This window comes from Megalobrama amblycephala, linkage group LG21, assembly GCF_018812025.1.
Source record: "Megalobrama amblycephala isolate DHTTF-2021 linkage group LG21, ASM1881202v1, whole genome shotgun sequence".
In the NCBI taxonomy this organism is placed as follows: domain Eukaryota; kingdom Metazoa; phylum Chordata; class Actinopteri; order Cypriniformes; family Xenocyprididae; genus Megalobrama; species Megalobrama amblycephala.
In genome coordinates, this window is record NC_063064.1 from 20,495,175 (window position 1) to 20,514,583 (window position 19,409).

The 19,409-nt window shown below is 39.3% G+C and overlaps 1 protein-coding gene across 1 annotated transcript in view; it reads right to left on the bottom strand.

Moving 5' to 3' along the window:
• LOC125256407 (tripartite motif-containing protein 16-like) overlaps positions 1-13,318 on the bottom strand; it is a 39,991-nt gene extending 26,673 nt beyond the window's left edge. The window contains exons 1-2 of the mRNA XM_048172394.1: positions 13,057-13,318; positions 11,662-12,963 (exon numbers count right to left, since the gene is read on the bottom strand). Coding sequence (XP_048028351.1) covers positions 11,662-12,963; positions 13,057-13,318 — 1,564 coding nt within the window. The remainder of the gene's footprint in view (positions 1-11,661; positions 12,964-13,056) is intronic.
• Positions 13,319-19,409: the final 6,091 nt, after the last annotated feature.

Below are 19,409 nucleotides of genomic sequence, written 5' to 3' on the forward strand. Positions count from 1 at the left end.
TACAGAGGGCTTTTTCACAGCCTACCTGACTGAAAGGCCTATGCAAGTCATTTCAGGTCATTATTATGTGATTCTTTTGTCTTCTCAGGTGTAAATGACCCATTATTCATGATGATTCACGCCTCCACACATACTGTGTTTCTTGACAAAAAGTGTCTTACAAAAACTAAATCAATATATTGTTTTATATGAACAAGTAGGCATTATAATTTTTACATAATTTTGAAGCAAAAACTCTAGTCTACAACCTCCAATACCCAGAAGTCTTGTGAACACAGATTTAATATACTTTTTTTGGCCTTATTTCAGTGACTTAAGTTTTTTGTTTTTTCAATAACCACACATAAACATTATTCCTTCAAAAACACAAACATGTACATACATGTTCCTCACATATTATGGTAGCCTAGTTTGTGCTGAATACAGTGTAATGACACTTTTGTCATTAATATGTTTATGAACAACTGAAAAAAGCACAAATGTCAGGGCATGTCAAAACTTCTCCAGGCCCCAAATCAGCCTCAGACTCCAGAGGGTTAACTGGGGAATATATAGTCACCATCCTCTCAAATAGAGGCCGCTTTACAGCAAAAAGAGCCTAATATTATGAGAACAGGTGCTAACCTGTGGCAGCATAAGTAAAATCACATACAAATGTAGGGCAAAAGTCTAGAACTCAAATTAACACAAAACGCTGATATACAGTGGGTACGGAAAGTATTCAGACCCCCTTAAATTTTTCACTCTTTGTTATATTGCAGCCATTTGCTAAAATCATTTAAGTTCATTTTTTTCCTCATTAATGTACACACAGTAACCCATATTGACAGAAAAACACAGAATTGTTGACATTTTTGCAGATTTATTAAAAAAGAAAAACTGAAATATCACATGGTCCTAAGTATTCAGACCCTTTGCTGTGACACTCATATATTTAACTCAGGTGCTGTCCATTTCTTCTGATCATCCTTGAGATGGTTCTACACCCACCTTCATTTGAGTCCAGCTGTGTTTGATTATACTGATTGGACTTGATTAGGAAAGCCACACACCTGTCTATATAAGACCTTACAGCTCAAGTGCACGTCAGAGCAAATGAGAATCATGAGGTCAAAGGAACTGCCTGAAGAGCTCAGAGACAGAATTGTGGCAAGTGACAGATCTGGCCAAGGTTACAAAAAAATTTCTGCTGCACTTAAGGTTCCTGAGAGCACAGTGGCCTCCATAATCCTTAAATGGAAGACGTTTGGGACGACTAGAACCCTTCCTAGAGCTGGCTGTCCGGCCAAACTGAGCTATCGGGGGAGAAGAGCCTTGGTGAGAGAGGTAAAGAAGAACCCAAAGATCACTGTGGCTGAGCTCCAGAGATGCAGTCGGGAGATGGGAGAAAGTTGTAGAAAGTCAACCATCACTGCAGCCCTCCACCAGTCAGGGCTTTATGGCAGAGTGGCCCGACGGAAGCCTCTCCTCAGTGCAAGACACATGAAAGCCCGCATGGAGTTTGCTAAGATGGTGAGAAATAAGATTCTCTGGTCTGATGAGACCAAGATAGAACTTTTTGGCCTTAATTCTATGCGGTATGTGTGGAGAAAACCAGGCACTGCTCATCACCTGTCCAATACAGTCCCAACAGTGAAGCATGGTGGTGGCAGCATCATGCTGTGGGGGTGTTTTTCAGCTGCAGGGACAGGACGACTGGTTGCAATCGAGGGAAAGATGAATGCGGCCAAGTACAGGGATATCCTGGACGAAAACCTTCTCCAGAGTGCTCAGGACCTCAGACTGGGCCGAAGGTTTACCTTCCAACAAGACAATGACCCTAAGCACACAGCTAAAATAACAAAGGAGTGGCTTCACAACAACTCCGTGACTGTTCTTGAATGGCCCAGAGCCCTGACTTAAACCCAATTGAGCATCTCTGGAGAGACCTAAAAATGGCTGTCCACCAACGTTTACCATCCAACCTGACAGAACTGGAGAGGATCTGCAAGGAGGAATGGCAGAGGATCCCCAAATCCAGGTGTGAAAAACTTGTTGCATCTTTCCCAAAAAGACTCATGGCTGTATTAGATCAAAAGGGTTCTTCTACTAAATACTGAGCAAAGGGTCTGAATACTTAGGACCATGTGATATTTCAGTTTTTCTTTTTTAATAAATCTGCAAAAATGTCTATGTGGCAAGAGGGGCGTGGTTCAGCGGAGTCTGCAGCGGGAGAGAGAAGCAGGAGAGCCGCGGTGCGTGAGTGGATTAAGCGCAAATAATGAACACCTGTCTCTTGTTTCGTTGTTGTTTTTTGAAGCTGAATAAAGCAGTCAGTAGTCAAGCCGACCCTGTCCTCTTCCTTCCTTACATCGAACATTGTTACACTGGTGCCGAAACCCGGGAAGGAAAACGGAAGCCGCCGCCATGCAAGCGTCCTCAGGTTCGCCATTTGTGGAGTTATTCCAGTCCCTCACGGTCCTACAACAGGATCAACATCAAGCCCTGCTGGACTTACACCAAGACCAAGAACGGAGGTTCCACGCGGTCCTACAAGCCCAGCAGGAGGACCGCGAGAGGTTCCGGAGCTGGATGGACCGGGGGATTTGGCCGGAAGCCACGGAACATCAAGCTGTGCCGGCCCACCTGCCTCTCAATAAAATGGGCCCTGCGGACGATCCGGAGGCGTTCCTGGACTTATTTGAAAAGACGGCCGAAGTCTGTGGGTGGCCGAGGGACCAGTGGCCTATGCGCCTGGTCCCGCTGCTCTCCGGGGAGTCCCAGGTTGCGGCACAGCAGCTTCCGGTTCAGAATCTCCTGGTCTTTGACGACCTGAAGAGGGCCATCATCCAGCGGGTCGGCCGGAGCCCTGAACAACACCGCCAGCGCTTCCGGTCTCTGGAGCTGAGCGAGTCCGGCCGGCCCTTTGTGATGGCCCAACAGCTCCGGGACTCCTGCCGCAAATGGCTGCTGGCTGAGGGAAGCGACGTGGAGGGAATCATCGATCGAGTGGTGCTGGAGCAGTTTATCACTCAGCTATCACCCGGGGGCGGGAATAGCCAGGTTCCCTTTTCAGCCCAGGGGGGCGGGACAGTCATCAGCCGGGTTGGACCCCGCTCCTGCTTCTCCGCTCTCTCCACGTCAACCGCTTAACCCACTCTCTGCCACGGGAGCGGCGGGGAGGTCTGGGTCGGCCTGCTGGCGTTGCGGGGACCTGGATAATTTTGTGGATATGTGCCCCGTTATGGAGGTGGGGACATTGGTCCGGGTCCCGGATGTCCCGCAGGCTGCCCCCGGTCAGGCTGGGTGGGACCAAATACCTGTGAGTATCAAGGGGGCTACCTATCAGGCATTGGTGGATTCAGGTTGTAACCAAACCTCCATTCATCAAAATCTGATACAATCCGGGGCATTGGATACGAGCCGCATGGTTAAGGTGTGGTGTGTGCACGGTGACGTGGTAGAATATCCTATTGTGCCAGTCATTATTCAATTCCGGGGAAAAAAGCATAGTGTTGAGGTGGCAGTTAATCCGCACCTCCGGCATCCGTTAATTTTGGGAACCAATTGGCCAGCATTTACAGAATTGTTGGGGGTTTTATGTACGGATGCCTCTTGGGGGAAGAATGCACTGGAGGGTAATGCGAGTGTGCAGGCGGGAGAGACTGAACCGGGACCACTGGGTACTGCCTCAGGGGAGCAGAGCGAAATCGGAAGACTCATTCTTTCGGAGCGCGATGATTTTCCCCTGGAGCAGTCTCAGGATGAGACGCTGAAACGCGCATTTGAACAGGTCAGCACCATCGACGGTCAGCCTCTCCATCCTGGACAGCCGCTTACTTATCCATATTTTGCAATTATAAAAAATAGGTTGTATCGAGTGACCCAAGACGCTCAGACAAAAGAAGATACAACCCAGTTGTTAGTTCCAAGGAGCCGCAGGGAAATGCTTTTTCAAGCGGCTCATTCTAATCCGATGGCTGGTCATTTAGGACAGGGATAAACAGTAAATCGCCTCATGACCCAATTTTTTTGGTCGGGCATTCACGAGAATGTGCGCAGGTGGTGCTCGGCTTGTCGTGAATGTCAGTTGGTAAACCCACCGGCCACCCCAAAAGCGCCTTTGCGCCCTCTCCCATTAATGCAGGTCCCCTTCGAGAGAATTGGCATGGACCTCATCGGGCCATTAGAGCGATCAGCAAGAGGACATCGTTTTGCATTAGTCATTGTGGATTATGCAACACGATATCCAGAAGCAGTGGCTCTCCGCAACATTTCCGCTAAGAGTGTTGCTGACGCACTGTTTTCTTTAATCTCCCGAGTGGGGATTCCCAAGGAAATCCTCACTGATCAGGGCACAGCGTTTATGTCACGGACGTTATGCGAACTTTACGAATTATTGGGCATTAAATCGATTCGTACCAGCGTCTTTCACCCACAAACAGACGGGCTGGTCGAACGTTTTAATCGCACGCTTAAAACAATGATTCGTAAATTCGTACAGGAAGACGCCAAAAATTGGGATAGATGGTTGGAACCCCTGTTGTTCGCTGTGCGAGAGGTCCCGCAAGCCTCCACGGGGTTTTCCCCCTTCGAGTTACTTTATGGTCGTCAGCCCAGGGGGGTGTTAGACGTCATAAGGGAAGCTTGGGAGGACGGACCTTCTCAGTCAAAAAACGAAATTCAGTATGTGCTGGACCTGAGAACAAAACTCCACACTTTGGGGCGGCTCTCTACGGAGAATTTTGTTACAGGCCCAGGACAAACAGAGCCGGCTGTACAACAGGGGAACCAATTTGCGTAAATTTGCACCGGGAGAGAAAGTGCTTGCATTGCTCCCAACGTCAAGTTCAAAATTACTTGCAAAGCGGCAAGGACCGTTTGAGGTCACACGGCAAGTTGGAGAGCTCGATTATGAGGTCATACGTTCAGATAGGAGGGGAGCACGTCAAATTTACCACCTCAATCTCCTTAAAAAATGGAATGAGGGAGAATCAGTGATGCTGGCGACGGTGATTAGCGGAGAGGATGATCTCGGGCCAGAGGCGAATAAAAAAAAAGAATCTCTCGCACTGGCCCCAGGAGGAGATCATCTCTCGCCCTCGCAGCTCATTGATTTAACCAAATTACAAGCAGAGTTTGCGGACGTGTTTTCTCCCCTACCTGGACGTACAAATCTCATTCAGCACCATATCGAGACAGAGCCGGGCGTGGTGGTTCGCAGCCGGCCATATCGCTTACCTTAACATAAGAAAAAAGTAGTTCAGGAAGAATTAGGAGCTATGCTTGAAATTGGAGTAATAGAAGAATCCAACAGTAACTGGGCGAGCCCGATAGTTTTGGTTCCTAAAACAGGCGGCTCAGTTCGGTTCTGTGTGGATTTTCGCAAGGTGAATGCTGTGTCGAAATTCGACGCATATCCAATGCCACGGGTTGACGAATTGCTTGACCGGCTTGGTACGGCTCGTTTTTATTCAACATTGGACTTAACAAAGGGTTATTGGACGGCTCCCCGGCCTGAGTCGGGCGGTGGGGGTATGTGGCAGGAGGGGCGTGGTTCAGCGGAGTCTGCAGCGGGAGAGAGAGGCAGGAGAGCCGCGGTGCGTGAGTGGATTAAGCGCAAATAATGAACACCTGTCTCTTGTTTCAGTAATTGGCGTGGAGAGAGTATTTAACGCCAGGAGAAGCAGGAGTGTGTGAGAGAGAAAAGGACTACTGACTGCTGCACTCCCGAATGAAGACGGAGATTATTGTTTATGTCGTTTGATCACCCCGTGCCTGTTGCACACCTTTTTGTTGTTGTTTTTTGAAGCTGAATAAAGCAGTCAGTAGTCAAGCCGACCCTGTCCTCTTCCTTCCTTACATCGAACATTGTTACAGTCAACAATTCTGTGTTTTCCTGTCAATATGGGGTGTGGTGTGTACATTAATGAGGAAATAAAAATGAACAAATGATTTTAGCAAATGGCTGCAATATAACAAAGAGTGAAAAATTTAAGGGGGTCTGAATACTTTCCGTACCCACTGTACATGCTGTTTAAAAGGAAAAACACTCTCTCATACAGATTCTCAAATCTGTTCTAAAAACTAGCATCTTCAACTCAAACTTGATAAATACAGACATAACACCTAACCTAGCTCTAGCCTGGCTGCTAAGCTACGGGCCTTCTTACAGGGCCACAAGCCTAGTGAAGCCTGGGCTTCACTTCCAAATCTCATAGATAAGAGAAAGAAAGTGAAGCTCACAAGCAAACAATGTCAGGCGGCTGATTAAGGCCGACCTAAACATACATATTAACTGAAGTGATGAGTGCTAACTCAAGCTACTCTAAACAACTGTAGGCGGCCATTTTGTGGCCTGCACAATATATATTCTAGCCATCCTATCAACTTCAGTTTGCCCAAAAGGGCGCTCTGACAACGGAAGTGATGTCTGGCACTCATTGAAGTATAAGCGTGAGACATCACTGCCGTTGTCAGAGCGCGATCAGACCTCACTAAACGAGTGCTGAACGCAGTTGGACATAGTGGTGTATTAGAGGTAAAAAATGATATAAATACTGTTTGGTTTCTCGCACAAACCGATTATTTCGTTTCTTAGGACATCAATGTGTGGTCACGAGCCGCAGCATCAGCTAAATGAATCAGTGTATCGAATCATGATTCAGATCGTGTGTCAAACTGCTGAAGCCACGTGACTTTGGTGCTCCGAACAGCTGATTCGACACACTGATTCATTTATGCCCCGATGCTTCCTGAAGCAGTGTTTTGAAATCGGCCATCACTAAATAAGTTGCTATTTTGTTTTTTTTTGGCGCACCAAAAATATTCTCGTCACTTTATAATATTAATATTGAACCACTGTACTCACATGAACTGATTTAAATATGTTTTTAGTACCTTTATGGATCTTGAGAGAGGAAATGTCATTGCTCCCTATGAAGGCCTCACGGAGCCATCGGATTTCAACAAAAATATCTTAATTTGTGTTCCGAAGATTAACGAAGGTCTTATGGGTGTGGAACGGCACAAGGGTAAGTAATAAATGACAGAATTTGCATTTTTGGGTGAACTAACCCTTTAATTGATATTGAGTATTAACTGAAGTTTGTGTTCTCTCTGCGCTGTCCAGGGCTTCCTGCAGCTTTCACACACAGATGAGAGTTTGAGAGCTGGTCAGCTAAACAAAACAGGCCAAAGAAGTAATGGGCAATGTACGGGAGAAGATGTGAGGTACATTCATATTTCTAAAATAAACACCTATATGGTGCACGTCCTGATATTGCTGAGTTAGATACATATTTTGTTGATCCTGGAACAACATTCTAGTCTGAAAATTTAGTCTTAACCCTATTCCTATCCCTAAACCTAACCCTACCCATAAGTTATCCCATAAATAAGAGGGAAATGATAGATGAATAACACTGATGTAGAAGCATCAATTCATGATTTTAAGCCTAAACTTGACATAATCTGTAAACTTGTCCCTCAAATCTGATTGGTTGATTTGAATGTTGTTCCAGGATCAACAAAAATGTTGACCCAGGAACATGTTGAACTCAGCAATATCAGGTTATGCCCTATGCGTACCTATTTCTATGACGTTTATTTCTGCACTGAAGAAAGCCCTGTGATCTGTGAACATTTTGATCATTTCATTTCCTATTTGGAATGGAATAACGAGAAATGAAAAGACGGCTTGTTTATTCGGTTTTTGTTTAATTTAACCCTTTTAAGCGTGAGTGTGTTTTGTTGTTTAAAAACATTTATAAATGATCTTTACCTTGATCCATAACGCGGGCGCCGCCATCTTAGTTTGCCCGGCAGTTTTCAGAGTACAGAATGTGAATTCATTGGTTTCTCCCGAATACATATAAAAGTAAGTGGCTGGTGAACTGGAAGAATAAAAGAGTAAACTTTATAGTTACTTAGGCCCATTGTGTCTGTCTGATATGAATACATGTCGGCAAATTATATTTGAATGGATTGTTATTGCTGCTTCCACTGATATCTGACATCAGTGTGTATTTTGCAAACTCTAAATGTGTTGTTTTACTGGTGCTTATGCGTATTTAAATGTCTGAAACCTTAAAAAAAAAAAACATTATGTGGCTGAAAACACTGCGTATGACAAATGCTGAGCATGTCCGTCTCGCAGTCAAAGCGCAAAAGCACAGTTTGAATCTGGCAGTCATGTGACATCGCCCAACATACTAAATCCCATATGTGGGACCGTACGCCCAGGGGCACAGAAATAAAACCGTACGGCTCAAAGGGTTAATAAATGGAAAATGAGATTTTGGCCTGATTTCTCATTTTTCAGTTGTGATTTATAAATCAATTTATGGCTTTGATATTTCATTCACACATGTGGGAGGTGCCGAAATGCCCCTTTCATCTGATTGGTCAAACCGTGCCGTCTTCAGGACGGCCTTATTTCTGGTAGAATAAGAGTCGGTATGGAATTGTCAAATCGTCCCACTTTATAAGCTTTTGAAATAAAAAAAAGTATATATAATATGAATAAAAGAAAAATGTTTACTGTATGATGAATAGGCATCAAGAATCCTTGATAAATCCATAAAAAATAATCATAAGCATGACCACTTATATGGTGATTTTATAATGCATAAGTTTGCATTGGTGATAATTTACATCTAATTTCTTAATTTTGTTCATTAGTTTGCTGACATCTACCGGAAAACAAACATTAAAAATTAAAATAACTTGAAATTTTAAGAACAGCCACTAGTTGGCTGAAGAGCATCACTCATTTTGCACATATCTATTTTTATAGGTATCTTTTCACAAGTTTTTATCTAGATTTGTGTTTAGACAATATAACAATATATGATCACTGAAGTATTTTTTTTTTTTTTTTTTTGCAATTATGTCACAAATACAGTCAAACCTGAACATGGTGTTGTGTGTGTGTTTGTTCTCTATTGTGGATGTGTTATGGTGTCACTCCTTCACTTCTGTGTGTGTTCTGCATTGTAACTGATTATTTGTTTGACAAAATATGTAACAGAGAACATTTTTATAATCTCCAATTCGAATCAAGAATCATGCATTGTTGTTACGATAAAATAATGTTTTGCTCATCACATCGACCAATTCATACAGAGCCAGATCAGCCTCAAAAATAATATATTTACAAAATAAAATTCATAAATGCACAGCACAATACTACGGAGCCACTAAAGGGACATAGTGGTGGAAAAAATTTGGGATGAGATGAAAATTTTTTTTTTTTTAACTTTTCCCTCGCAAAACATTTGCATTTCCCAAAACCTGTTGTGAGATCTGACAAACACTTCCTGTTTGATTTCCCACAGGCAGTGGTTCAGAAAGTTCAGTGTGTTCGATCCGTGTATCTTTTGGTCATTTGTTTTTTGATTTAATATTGAAATCAGAAAATGTAAAAAACGTTTCAGTTACGACTGTAACCTTTGTTCCCTGAGGAGGGAACGAGACATTGCATAGAAAATGACGCTGTGGAAACCCTCTGCATGATTGCGTCGTGAAGAAACGAAACTGGCGCTGCGTTCGTTCCGTAAGTAGAATAGGAAAGGCGTGGGACATACAGCATAAGCGTTTTGAAGAATGCGGAAACCGGAAGTACGTTCAAGGCAATATTTTGTGTATTTTCATCAAAAACCTTAATTTCTTTTCGACTGAAGAAAGAAAAACATGAACATCTTGGATGACATGGGGGTGAGTAAATTATCAGGAAAAGTTTATTTAAAAGTGAACTAATCCTTTAAGAATTTAACTTTATAGATAGCATACATATTCAACCCTCTACCGCATAGTGTTGCCATATGGCAACATAATCTTTGCGTTCATTTCCTTGCCACTGTCTCTTTAAGAGAACATTCTCAAGGACCCGCCCATGTCACATCCACAAAAAAAAAATGTTAACATCGTCTCAGGTAGGTTATGATGACATATTCACCACTCAAAAAAGTTATGAAATTAGTTTTTGGTAAATCGATAAAATGTCTGTGTTGCCATATGGCAACACTGCACAATAATGGAATGACATTATTATAATAGGTTAGCTAGCTAGCAAAGGTCAGCTGCAGTCTCTTAAGATGTAACAAAAAAAACATTAATGCTAGTGATATAATGTTGATTAGTCATATGTTAAGGACTGCCATGACATTTGTATTATGGATTAAATCAACATCAGAGACCTGCCATCACAGCCAGTACTACTGGACCAGACCAACCACTGGCCTACCATTGTGTCTCAAAAAGGCTGGTGCAAGTGGTTGTAAGTGTATTGTTAGGGTGAAGTGCACCAAATGTGATGTGTCCCTGTGTCTCACCTCTGAAATTTTTTTTTTTTGTTTGAAGTTTCGTACAGAAAAAGGTGAAATTTCAAGGATTATGGGGGATTTATGTACATAACCTTCCTCTCATAAGATTGCGTAATGTTGAATTTTCATGAACTGCAATGTTTTTGGTTTTATGTCAATGTTTTATGATACATGATGAACAGTATTAGATTTGTTTTTAACTGTCTACATTTGCAATTTAAATAATATTCATGAAAAACATAATGAAATTTAAAAAATATAAAGCATTATTCATCAAAAGAAAATGGAATAAATAAAAGCCCAAGATGTTGGAAAATATGTATAAGGTGTTTATAATCACTGCTAAAGCTTATAATAGCACCAATTGATTCAATACAAACAACATTTCTGAGGAAAAATATTAACTACTGTTCTAAGTTATTTCCACTATTGCGTGTTGTTGCCATATGGAAACATATCATAAACTACATTAAAATAATAATTTTTTCCAAAAAAATTTTCAGCACTTCAAGTTAAGCCATTCTAAGAAAAGAAAAAGCATCAAATATTTTTTTCTATAGATTTATCATAATGTATGCGGTAATAAGATTAGGAAATAAATTCTATATAAATGTAAAAGAAAAATACCCCTGAAAATGATTTGTTTCATATGAGAAAGTTAATTTCTGACACTGGTAGATGGCATTAAATATGAAAACCCTTCATCTCTGGTTTATTGTACAAAGTCTTATTTCAGGGTTTTATTCAATTCAAACAAGTTCACCTTAAAATCATTAGCCTCAAATTCATATTTCACTAAAGTCAATCACTGAAACAACCATTCTTTGAGATAATGGCATTATTATATCCAACTGTTGTATGAATAAAAATCATAATAGAACTATAACAGATGAACATTGACTATGATACAATGTTATTTCTTTTCATATCTGTCATATTATTTCAAGTTCCTCCATTGTCCAAATCTCAGAGTATTTCCTAAAAAAGTTATGACATCTGAATATGATGATTTAAATGGACACAGGTCTGGGCTTCACTATATCTCTGTGCTGTCCAGCGAGTCGAGCAGCATTGCCACACAGATTTTGATAGGTGCTCAGCAATAATAAAACAGGCAGTGTGAAAAAGCTGTTGGCTATTAGGTAGTTGTGGGTGCAAAGTAAATTATTATATCTGAGATAAACTAGTATAAGGATAATATTTCTGAGATAAACACACGTAAGTTGCCAAATTCATGGACAGAGTCGTTCCCTGAACGAAAAATGAAAAATCTAGTTGAATTTCTAGTTTTTTCATGTTTTTGAAAAAAAAAAAAAAAAAAAAAAAAAAACTGCTTTCAATCACTTTTTTGTCTCACCTTGTTTTTCCTTTTTGATTGCCTCAATCTGATTTTCACTCTTAGCCAGTCTGATTTCCAGATCTTGTTTTTCCTTTTTGATTTCTTCAATCTGAGCTTCACTCTTAGCAAATCTGATTTCCAGATCTTGTTTGATTTCCTCAATCTGAGCTTGTTTTTCCTTTTTGATTTCTTCAATTTGAGCTTCACTCTTAGCAAATCTGATTTCCAGATCTTGTTTTTCCTTTTTGATTTCTTCAATTTGAGCTTCACTCTTAGCAAATCTGATTTCCAGATCTTGTTTCTCCTTTTTGATTTCCTCAATCTGAGCTTGTTTTTCCTTTTTGATTTCCTCAATCTGAGCTTGTTTTTCCTTTTTGATTTCTTCAATCTGAGCTTCACTCTTAGCAAATCTGATTTCCAGATCTTGTTTCTCCTTTTTGATTTCCTCAATCTGAGCTTGTTTTTCCTTTTTGATTTCCTCAATCTGAGCTTGTTTTTCCTTTTTGATTTCTTCAATCTGAGCTTCACTCTTAGCAAATCTGATTTCCAGATCTTGTTTTTCCTTTTTGATTTCCTCAATCTGAGCTTGTTTTTCCTTTTTGATTTCTTCAATTTGAGCTTCACTCTTAGCAAATCTGATTTCCAGATCTTGTTTCTCCTTTTTGATTTCCTCAATCTGAGCTTGTTTTTCCTTTTTGATTTCCTCAATCTGAGCTTGTTTTTCCTTTTTGATTTCTTCAATCTGAGCTTCACTCTTAGCAAATCTGATTTCCAGATCTTGTTTTTCCTTTTTGATTTCCTCAATCTGAGCTTGTTTTTCCTTTTTGATTTCTTCAATTTGAGCTTCACTCTTAGCAAATCTGATTTCCAGATCTTGTTTTTCCTTTTTGATTTCCTCAATCTGAGCTTGTTTTTCCTTTTTGATTTCTTCAATTTGAGCTTCACTCTTAGCAAATCTGATTTCCAGATCTTGTTTCTCCTTTTTGATTTCCTCAATCTGAGCTTGTTTTTCCTTTTTGATTTCCTCAATCTGAGCTTGTTTTTCCTTTTTGATTTCAATTTGAGCTTCACTCTTAGCAAATCTGATTTCCAGATCTTGTTTCTCCTTTTTGATTTCCTCAATCTGAGCTTGTTTTTCCTTTTTGATTTCCTCAATCTGAGCTTGTTTTTCCTTTTTGATTTCTTCAATTTGAGTTTCACTCTTAGCAAATCTGATTTCCAGATCTTGTTTTTCCTTTTTGATTTCCTCAATCTGATCTTCACTCTTAGCATGTCTGATTTCCAGATCTTGTTTTTCCTTTTTGATTTCTTCAATTTGAGCTTAACTCTTAGCAAATCTGATTTCCAGATCTTGTTTGATTTCCTCAATCTGAGCTTGTTTTTCCTTTTTGATTTCTTCAATTTGAGTTTCACTCTTAGCAAATCTGATTTCCAGATCTTGTTTTTCCTTTTTGATTTCCTCAATCTGAGCTTGTTTTTCCTTTTTGATTTCCTCAATCTGATCTTCACTCTTAGCATGTCTGATTTCCAGATCTTTTAGTTCCTTCAGGACATCTGTGCATATTTTCAAAGGACAAGTCAATCCTGAGACGGCAGATTCTGTCGCGAATATGATATTCGGAGCGAATACAAGACATTTGTACAGAAGCAGAAGAACTGCTACTCTGAACTTCATTCTTAGTGCTTTAGCTAAAGCGTGTTGGAGATGTGTGTGCTGTATCTGTATGTTCAGAGTGTCACAAATCAAATGCTTTTATACCATAATCTTCAGTAATGCTCACATGATTAACAATTTAGCCAATGACAGACAAAATAGCCTACAGCATATGACTGTTTCTCAAAAAATATTGTTGTGCTGGCTTAATGTTTTACAAATGTATGCAATGTTGACAGATTAAAGTTGTGTTTTCTTTGGCAGCTTTAATCTTACAAAACACTGAACGTTTGACTTAATAACAGTACAAGCTATCCAGTACTAGACACGCATTCCTCTATGTTTGCAACATGTTTTTTTCTGCATTCACTGTAGTTTGGATTCTGAGAGTGACGAAACGCGGCTGTTTGAGATCCTGCTGCGCTTATTCCATTAATTCATGTATTATATCATACAAGGTATAAATAATTTAAATATACATATCAAATACTAGAACATGTGTATGACGTAGTATTTTATTTGATTTACTCTTGCCAAGCTCTGATTTCTGAGACACACACACAGAGGAAACAGCAACGCAGCTATTTAATTTGTGCTCAATTCATTCAAAGAGTTTACACTCATTCATTATTGCAGTGACCCTACAGGTTTGGGTATAATACTGTGTTTTCCCCTGGCTCTCCTGAAATCCAGCAAACACGAGGAGTGACAGTGTCAGTGTAACCGGCTTGTCACCGTCTGCTGTTACGTTTCTCTCTGCATTGTGTACAATGAAGACCAGGGCTGGATTTCCCGAAAACTTCTTAACTCTACGTCGTTCTTACATTATACCTTAAGATGCATCTTAACGTTAATACGTGTTTCCAGAAACGTTCTTAGTTAAGTATACCTTCTGTAAGTCATACTTTCTTAAGGTTGATCTGGACCACTCTTAGCTATATCTTATTATCACTGCTGACAGTCAATACGAATATAATTCTGAAGCTGTAATACACCCAGTGTTTGATTAGAATTATGGCAAAGAATAAAATGCAAAGATTCACTGCTAAATTCAAATGTGCTTTAGCGCTGATCCAGAGACAGACGCTTGTCATGTGTCACAACTATTCAGTGTTTTTAACCTCATCAGGTTTATTTTAGGTTTCAGACATTTAAAGACATTCAGACATTCAGGCTGAAAATCAAAATCAAATTCCATACACTGATGTCTACGGAAGCTGCAACAATAACCCTTTTAATTATATAATTTGATGAAGTGTTTTATTCATATCAGTAAAATAATATGAACGATAAAGTTTACTCTATTCTTCTCCCAGTTCACTGGCAACATAGGTTACTTTTATGTATTTCGGGGAAGATTTCGTAAATCTGACAGCTCTGAATTGGCGTGCAAACTCATTGCGTGACAAAACACATTCTTACAGATATTTTACAATCAGAATATATCATAAATTCATTATATAGGAAGCTTTAGAGAATTATGAATCAGTGTATCGAATCAAGATTCAGATCGTGTTTCAAACTGCTGAAATCACGTGACTTTGGTCTGACTTTTGGTCAGGTGAACACTTCGAATAGCTGATTCGACATGCTGATTCATTTATGCTCCGATGCTTCCTGAAGCAGTGTTTTGAAATCAGTCATCACTATATAAGCCGTAATTTTTTTTTTTTTTTTTTTTTTTGGTGCACCAAAAATATTCTCGTCACTTTATAATATTAATATTGAACCACTGTACTCACATGAACTGATTTAGATATGTTTTTAGTACCTTTATGGATCTTGAGAGAGGAAATGTCATTACTCCATATGCAGGCCTCACGGAGCCATCGGATTTCAACTTAAATATCTTAATTTGTGTTCTGAGGATTAACGAAGGTCTTTTAGGGGTGTGGAACGACATGAGGGAGAGTAAATGATGACAGAATTTTCATTTTTGGGTGAACCAACCCTTTAACATCTGGAGCTGTACAGCTGAATCATCAGACTTTATGCAGGTAAGCAAGCAAGAACAATAGCGAAAAATGGCAGATGGAGCAATATGTTTGGTTAGCATGTTGCTAATGTACTGTTAAATGTGGTTAAAGTTACCATCGTTTCTTACTGTATTCATGGAGACCAGAGTCATGTCGTTATTTTCATTATTAAACACTTGCAGTCTGTATAATTCATAAACACTACTTCATTCTTTATAAATCTCTCCAACAGTGTGTAATGTTAGCTTTAGCCACGGAGCATAGCCTCAAACTCATTCAGAATCAAATGTAAACATTACAGTCTATAACATGTTCAGTTTATCATTCTGATCACACATAGCTAACGGTATTTAAATTTAGACCCTCAGTTCAATTTAGATAAAGCGTCAATCTTCAACTTCACATTTCCAGTTTGAATCAATACTTAAACTAATCCTGAATGTAATTCAAATCAGCATCATAAATGACAGAAGTAGTTTTTAGCAGACAGAACTGATAACCGCTCTAATTAAAGCTCATCTGTATCATCTTTTTCATCAGATTCAGTCTGAATTATCATCTTCTTTAAAGTTTTGTCATTTCATTTAACCCATCTGTAATGACACTCTTTCCAGAGGTTAGTGACACAATATACACACGGTAGGGACAGAATAGTACCTTGAACTAACAAATACAAAACAAAGTCCAGTGACCACACACACACAAACACACACATGACTATTAGCCGCTCATTTTCAAGGTTAGATTTTTGGTGTTAACTCTAAAAACATTTAAATGTTGTATTTTTCAGGTTTTATCTAGTTCTTTACATGGTCTCTTAACCATTTTTAAAGCATGTCTGATCATTATAAATTAGTTTTAAAAGAGTCAGCTGGGATTGTTTTGGTTGTGATATCATTACTTTATGTTTTGTTTAAGCTTTAGCAGATAACATCCCTGCTTCCACTAAGGCTCTCTCTCTCTCTCTCTCTCTCTCTCTTACAGCACAAATAATCTTTTCAATGGCCTCCTAAGACTGTAACTCAGACAGAATGTAATATTAAATTCATTACGATATAAAACCCTTAATGTTCAAATGTAAATGTTTAACTACCAAATAAAATCCATTACAACAATCTTGAAATATTTTATGCTAGGATCATTTTTAAGGTTACCTTTAGTTAAAATGCTAAAATCACTTAACCTTTGTAATCCAGACTTTTCTTTAGGCACCATCATGTCTTGGAGTTATTCTATGTCATGTCTAATGACCTGCAGGATTGAAAACTATAATAAAGACATATTTGTTCAATATCAACATATCTCACAGGTTCAGGAACTCACCATAATGATGAATCCTAAACTTCTACAGTTCTTGCCCGTAAGGCAATCAACATCATGGCTGCGTTCAGCCCTGACAAAACATTGCAAAACGTTTTTTAAACGGAAACGGAGGTGTGTTGAACACCCTCTTCTGATGACGCAGGAGTTGCAACTATGGCAGCTGAGAAGGACATTCTTTGTGTTCTTTTTGAAGAATTTTCAGAGCCTGATGAAATCGGTATAAATACGTGTTTAATACTACAAAATACGCTCGATGTTACAGTCACTGCCCTTACCGTCCAGAATAAAAGAGAACATCCCAATCGAGTGAAGGGATTTGTGGAAACTTCTTATTATTGTCATACAACACTTGCCTTGCATTTCAGGATGAACAGACAAACATTTCAGGATACTCCACTCGCGCAGCATTGCCACACAGATTTTGATAGGTGGTCAGCAATAATTAAACAGGCAGTGTGCCAAAGCTGTTGGCTAGGTAGTTTTTAGTGCAGGTGCAAAGTAAATTATTATATCAGAGATAAACAGTATAATAATATTTCTTACAGCGTATGAATAAAATTCATAACAGAACTATAATCAGTCCCTCCAGGATTCCGCGATCGCAGAATTTAGCACAAAATCAAGCAAACTTTGCAAAACTCGGAGGGGCTTGCAATTTTTCTAAATTGCCGCATATTTTCCGCAGATTTGGGGCCTAAACGCATCATGTGACGTAATCACAACGTACATTCAGCCAAAGGAAAGCCCACTTCGAAGTAGACTACGTGCATTGAACTTGAATCGATCGATAAACAACTGTTTGCGGCGCTGATTCGGCTATCTGTCAGTCAGTTAATCAGTTAACCACCGCAATAGAGTGCCTCAGGGATGACGCATTTTTGTAGGCAAAACCCGGAAGCGAGTTAGCCTTTTAGGACTTCCGGTTCCAACGCCGTAAAGTCTATGGGTTTTTTGAATGGGTTTTTGCTAAATCGCCTGAAATAAGGTCTGTGGTAAACAAAGCCTCTAAATACTTTCACGTTTTGATCTATGACATAAAACACACCAGTTATAACCCACTTGTGATTTTTTAAACCTTTACTGTTTCTTAAAATCGGCGGTTGCTAACAAATTGCTAAAAGGGACTACTTCCTTTGGCGGGGACTTTAGACGTCATCATTAAAAATGGGACATTTGGACAGCATTTCTCATGAAAAAGTGGAAAAGTATTCATAACAGCACAGATCATAATCAGCGAGCATGTTTTTAAATAAAGTTGTTTTTTAAATACAGTTTGAGGAACCTCGGTGGTGACGACGTTGATCCGCGACCATGGTGTGCTGTAGTCTGTTTATAGCCTACTGTTAGCTTTTTATATCGGACCACTTTATTTAGGCTTCAAAATCTATAAATGTTGTGTTAACTTGTAAAGATTATCTTGATAGACAAAACGTGTAAGTGTCATAACCCTTTGTTAAACACAGAGCTTATTTTCTGCGATTTTTCAAAAGTCTATGGGAAAAATGAATAGGCTTTCAACCGAGGGAACCCGTGCGCCGCTAACTTCCGGGTTGGCCTACAAATACGCGTCATTCCTGGGGCACTCTATAACCCTGCTCCCGCTGTAAGCGCAACTCTCTCTCACACACACACACACACAGACACACACACACACACGCACTGAGTGACATCGTTTCCATCAATCGGTTCAGTTTATCAACAGTGTCTGTATGTTGCATAAGTTCACTCACTCTGTAAACAGCCCCAAAATGGACGAGGAGCAAGACGGAACAAGTGAAGGAGATGCTGAATGAAAATGTATTCGATAATATTTCCAGGGTCACCCCTGTAAAAACAGCAGGAAACTACTTCACCTTTCTGACACCGCTTGTCTACTGATGGTTTACATTCAAACTATATAGTTATGTTCTTTTGCACTTTAATCTGTTTGAGACATTTGTTTGCTTCATACATTTTGTGTATTTTTCAAAAGTAGGCCACTGTTATATTTAAGGCTCTTTTTTTGTTGTATTATAAAAATACTAATCAACCCGGTAAAGCTTGAAATAATGTAATAGTCAGAAAATAATTCATTTTTTTTAAACATCATTTTTTTTAATCTTTAGACAAAAAATAAAAGAAGTTTGCATTTACTTTATGTTTTGTCATAATTTGATACACCAGGATTTTATGGCCCATATAGTATGATATGGTTAGAGTATGGAAGGGGAAAACAGCTTAATTTTATTCAGAGGCCAAAACTGAGCAAAAAATGCAGTTTGCTGCAGTTATTTATGTAAATCAATGAGATCTGTATAACAGTACAGCAGACTACTTTCATAAAATGCATATAAATATAACTTGTCACTCTATATCTCTTACAATATGTCTTGATAAGAAGATGCTTAGTTTCATGATGAAAGCTCTATCATTTTTATTGTGGGGGGCAAAACACAATGCAATGCAATGCAAATGCATACAATGATGATTGAGAGATGAACAAATAAATGTTCCTCAAAGCCTGTTGTATCATATTTGAGATATAAAATATACAAAACCTTATAAATGACAAACGTGCCCCCATAGTTTCACAAAATCCTGTGGGAAACACTGCAATGTAACATTTCATATATATTTTTTGTTTGTTTTATTTGGTGTTATATATGAAATAAAATGTTGAAATTATATTTTAAGATATTATCAGTGTTCTCCTTTTCAAAATTACAGAGCCCAGTGGTTCTTGAGCATTGACTATGATACAATGTTATTTCTTTTCATATCTGTCATATTATTTCAAGTTCCTCCATTGTCCAAATCTCAGAGTATTTCCTAAA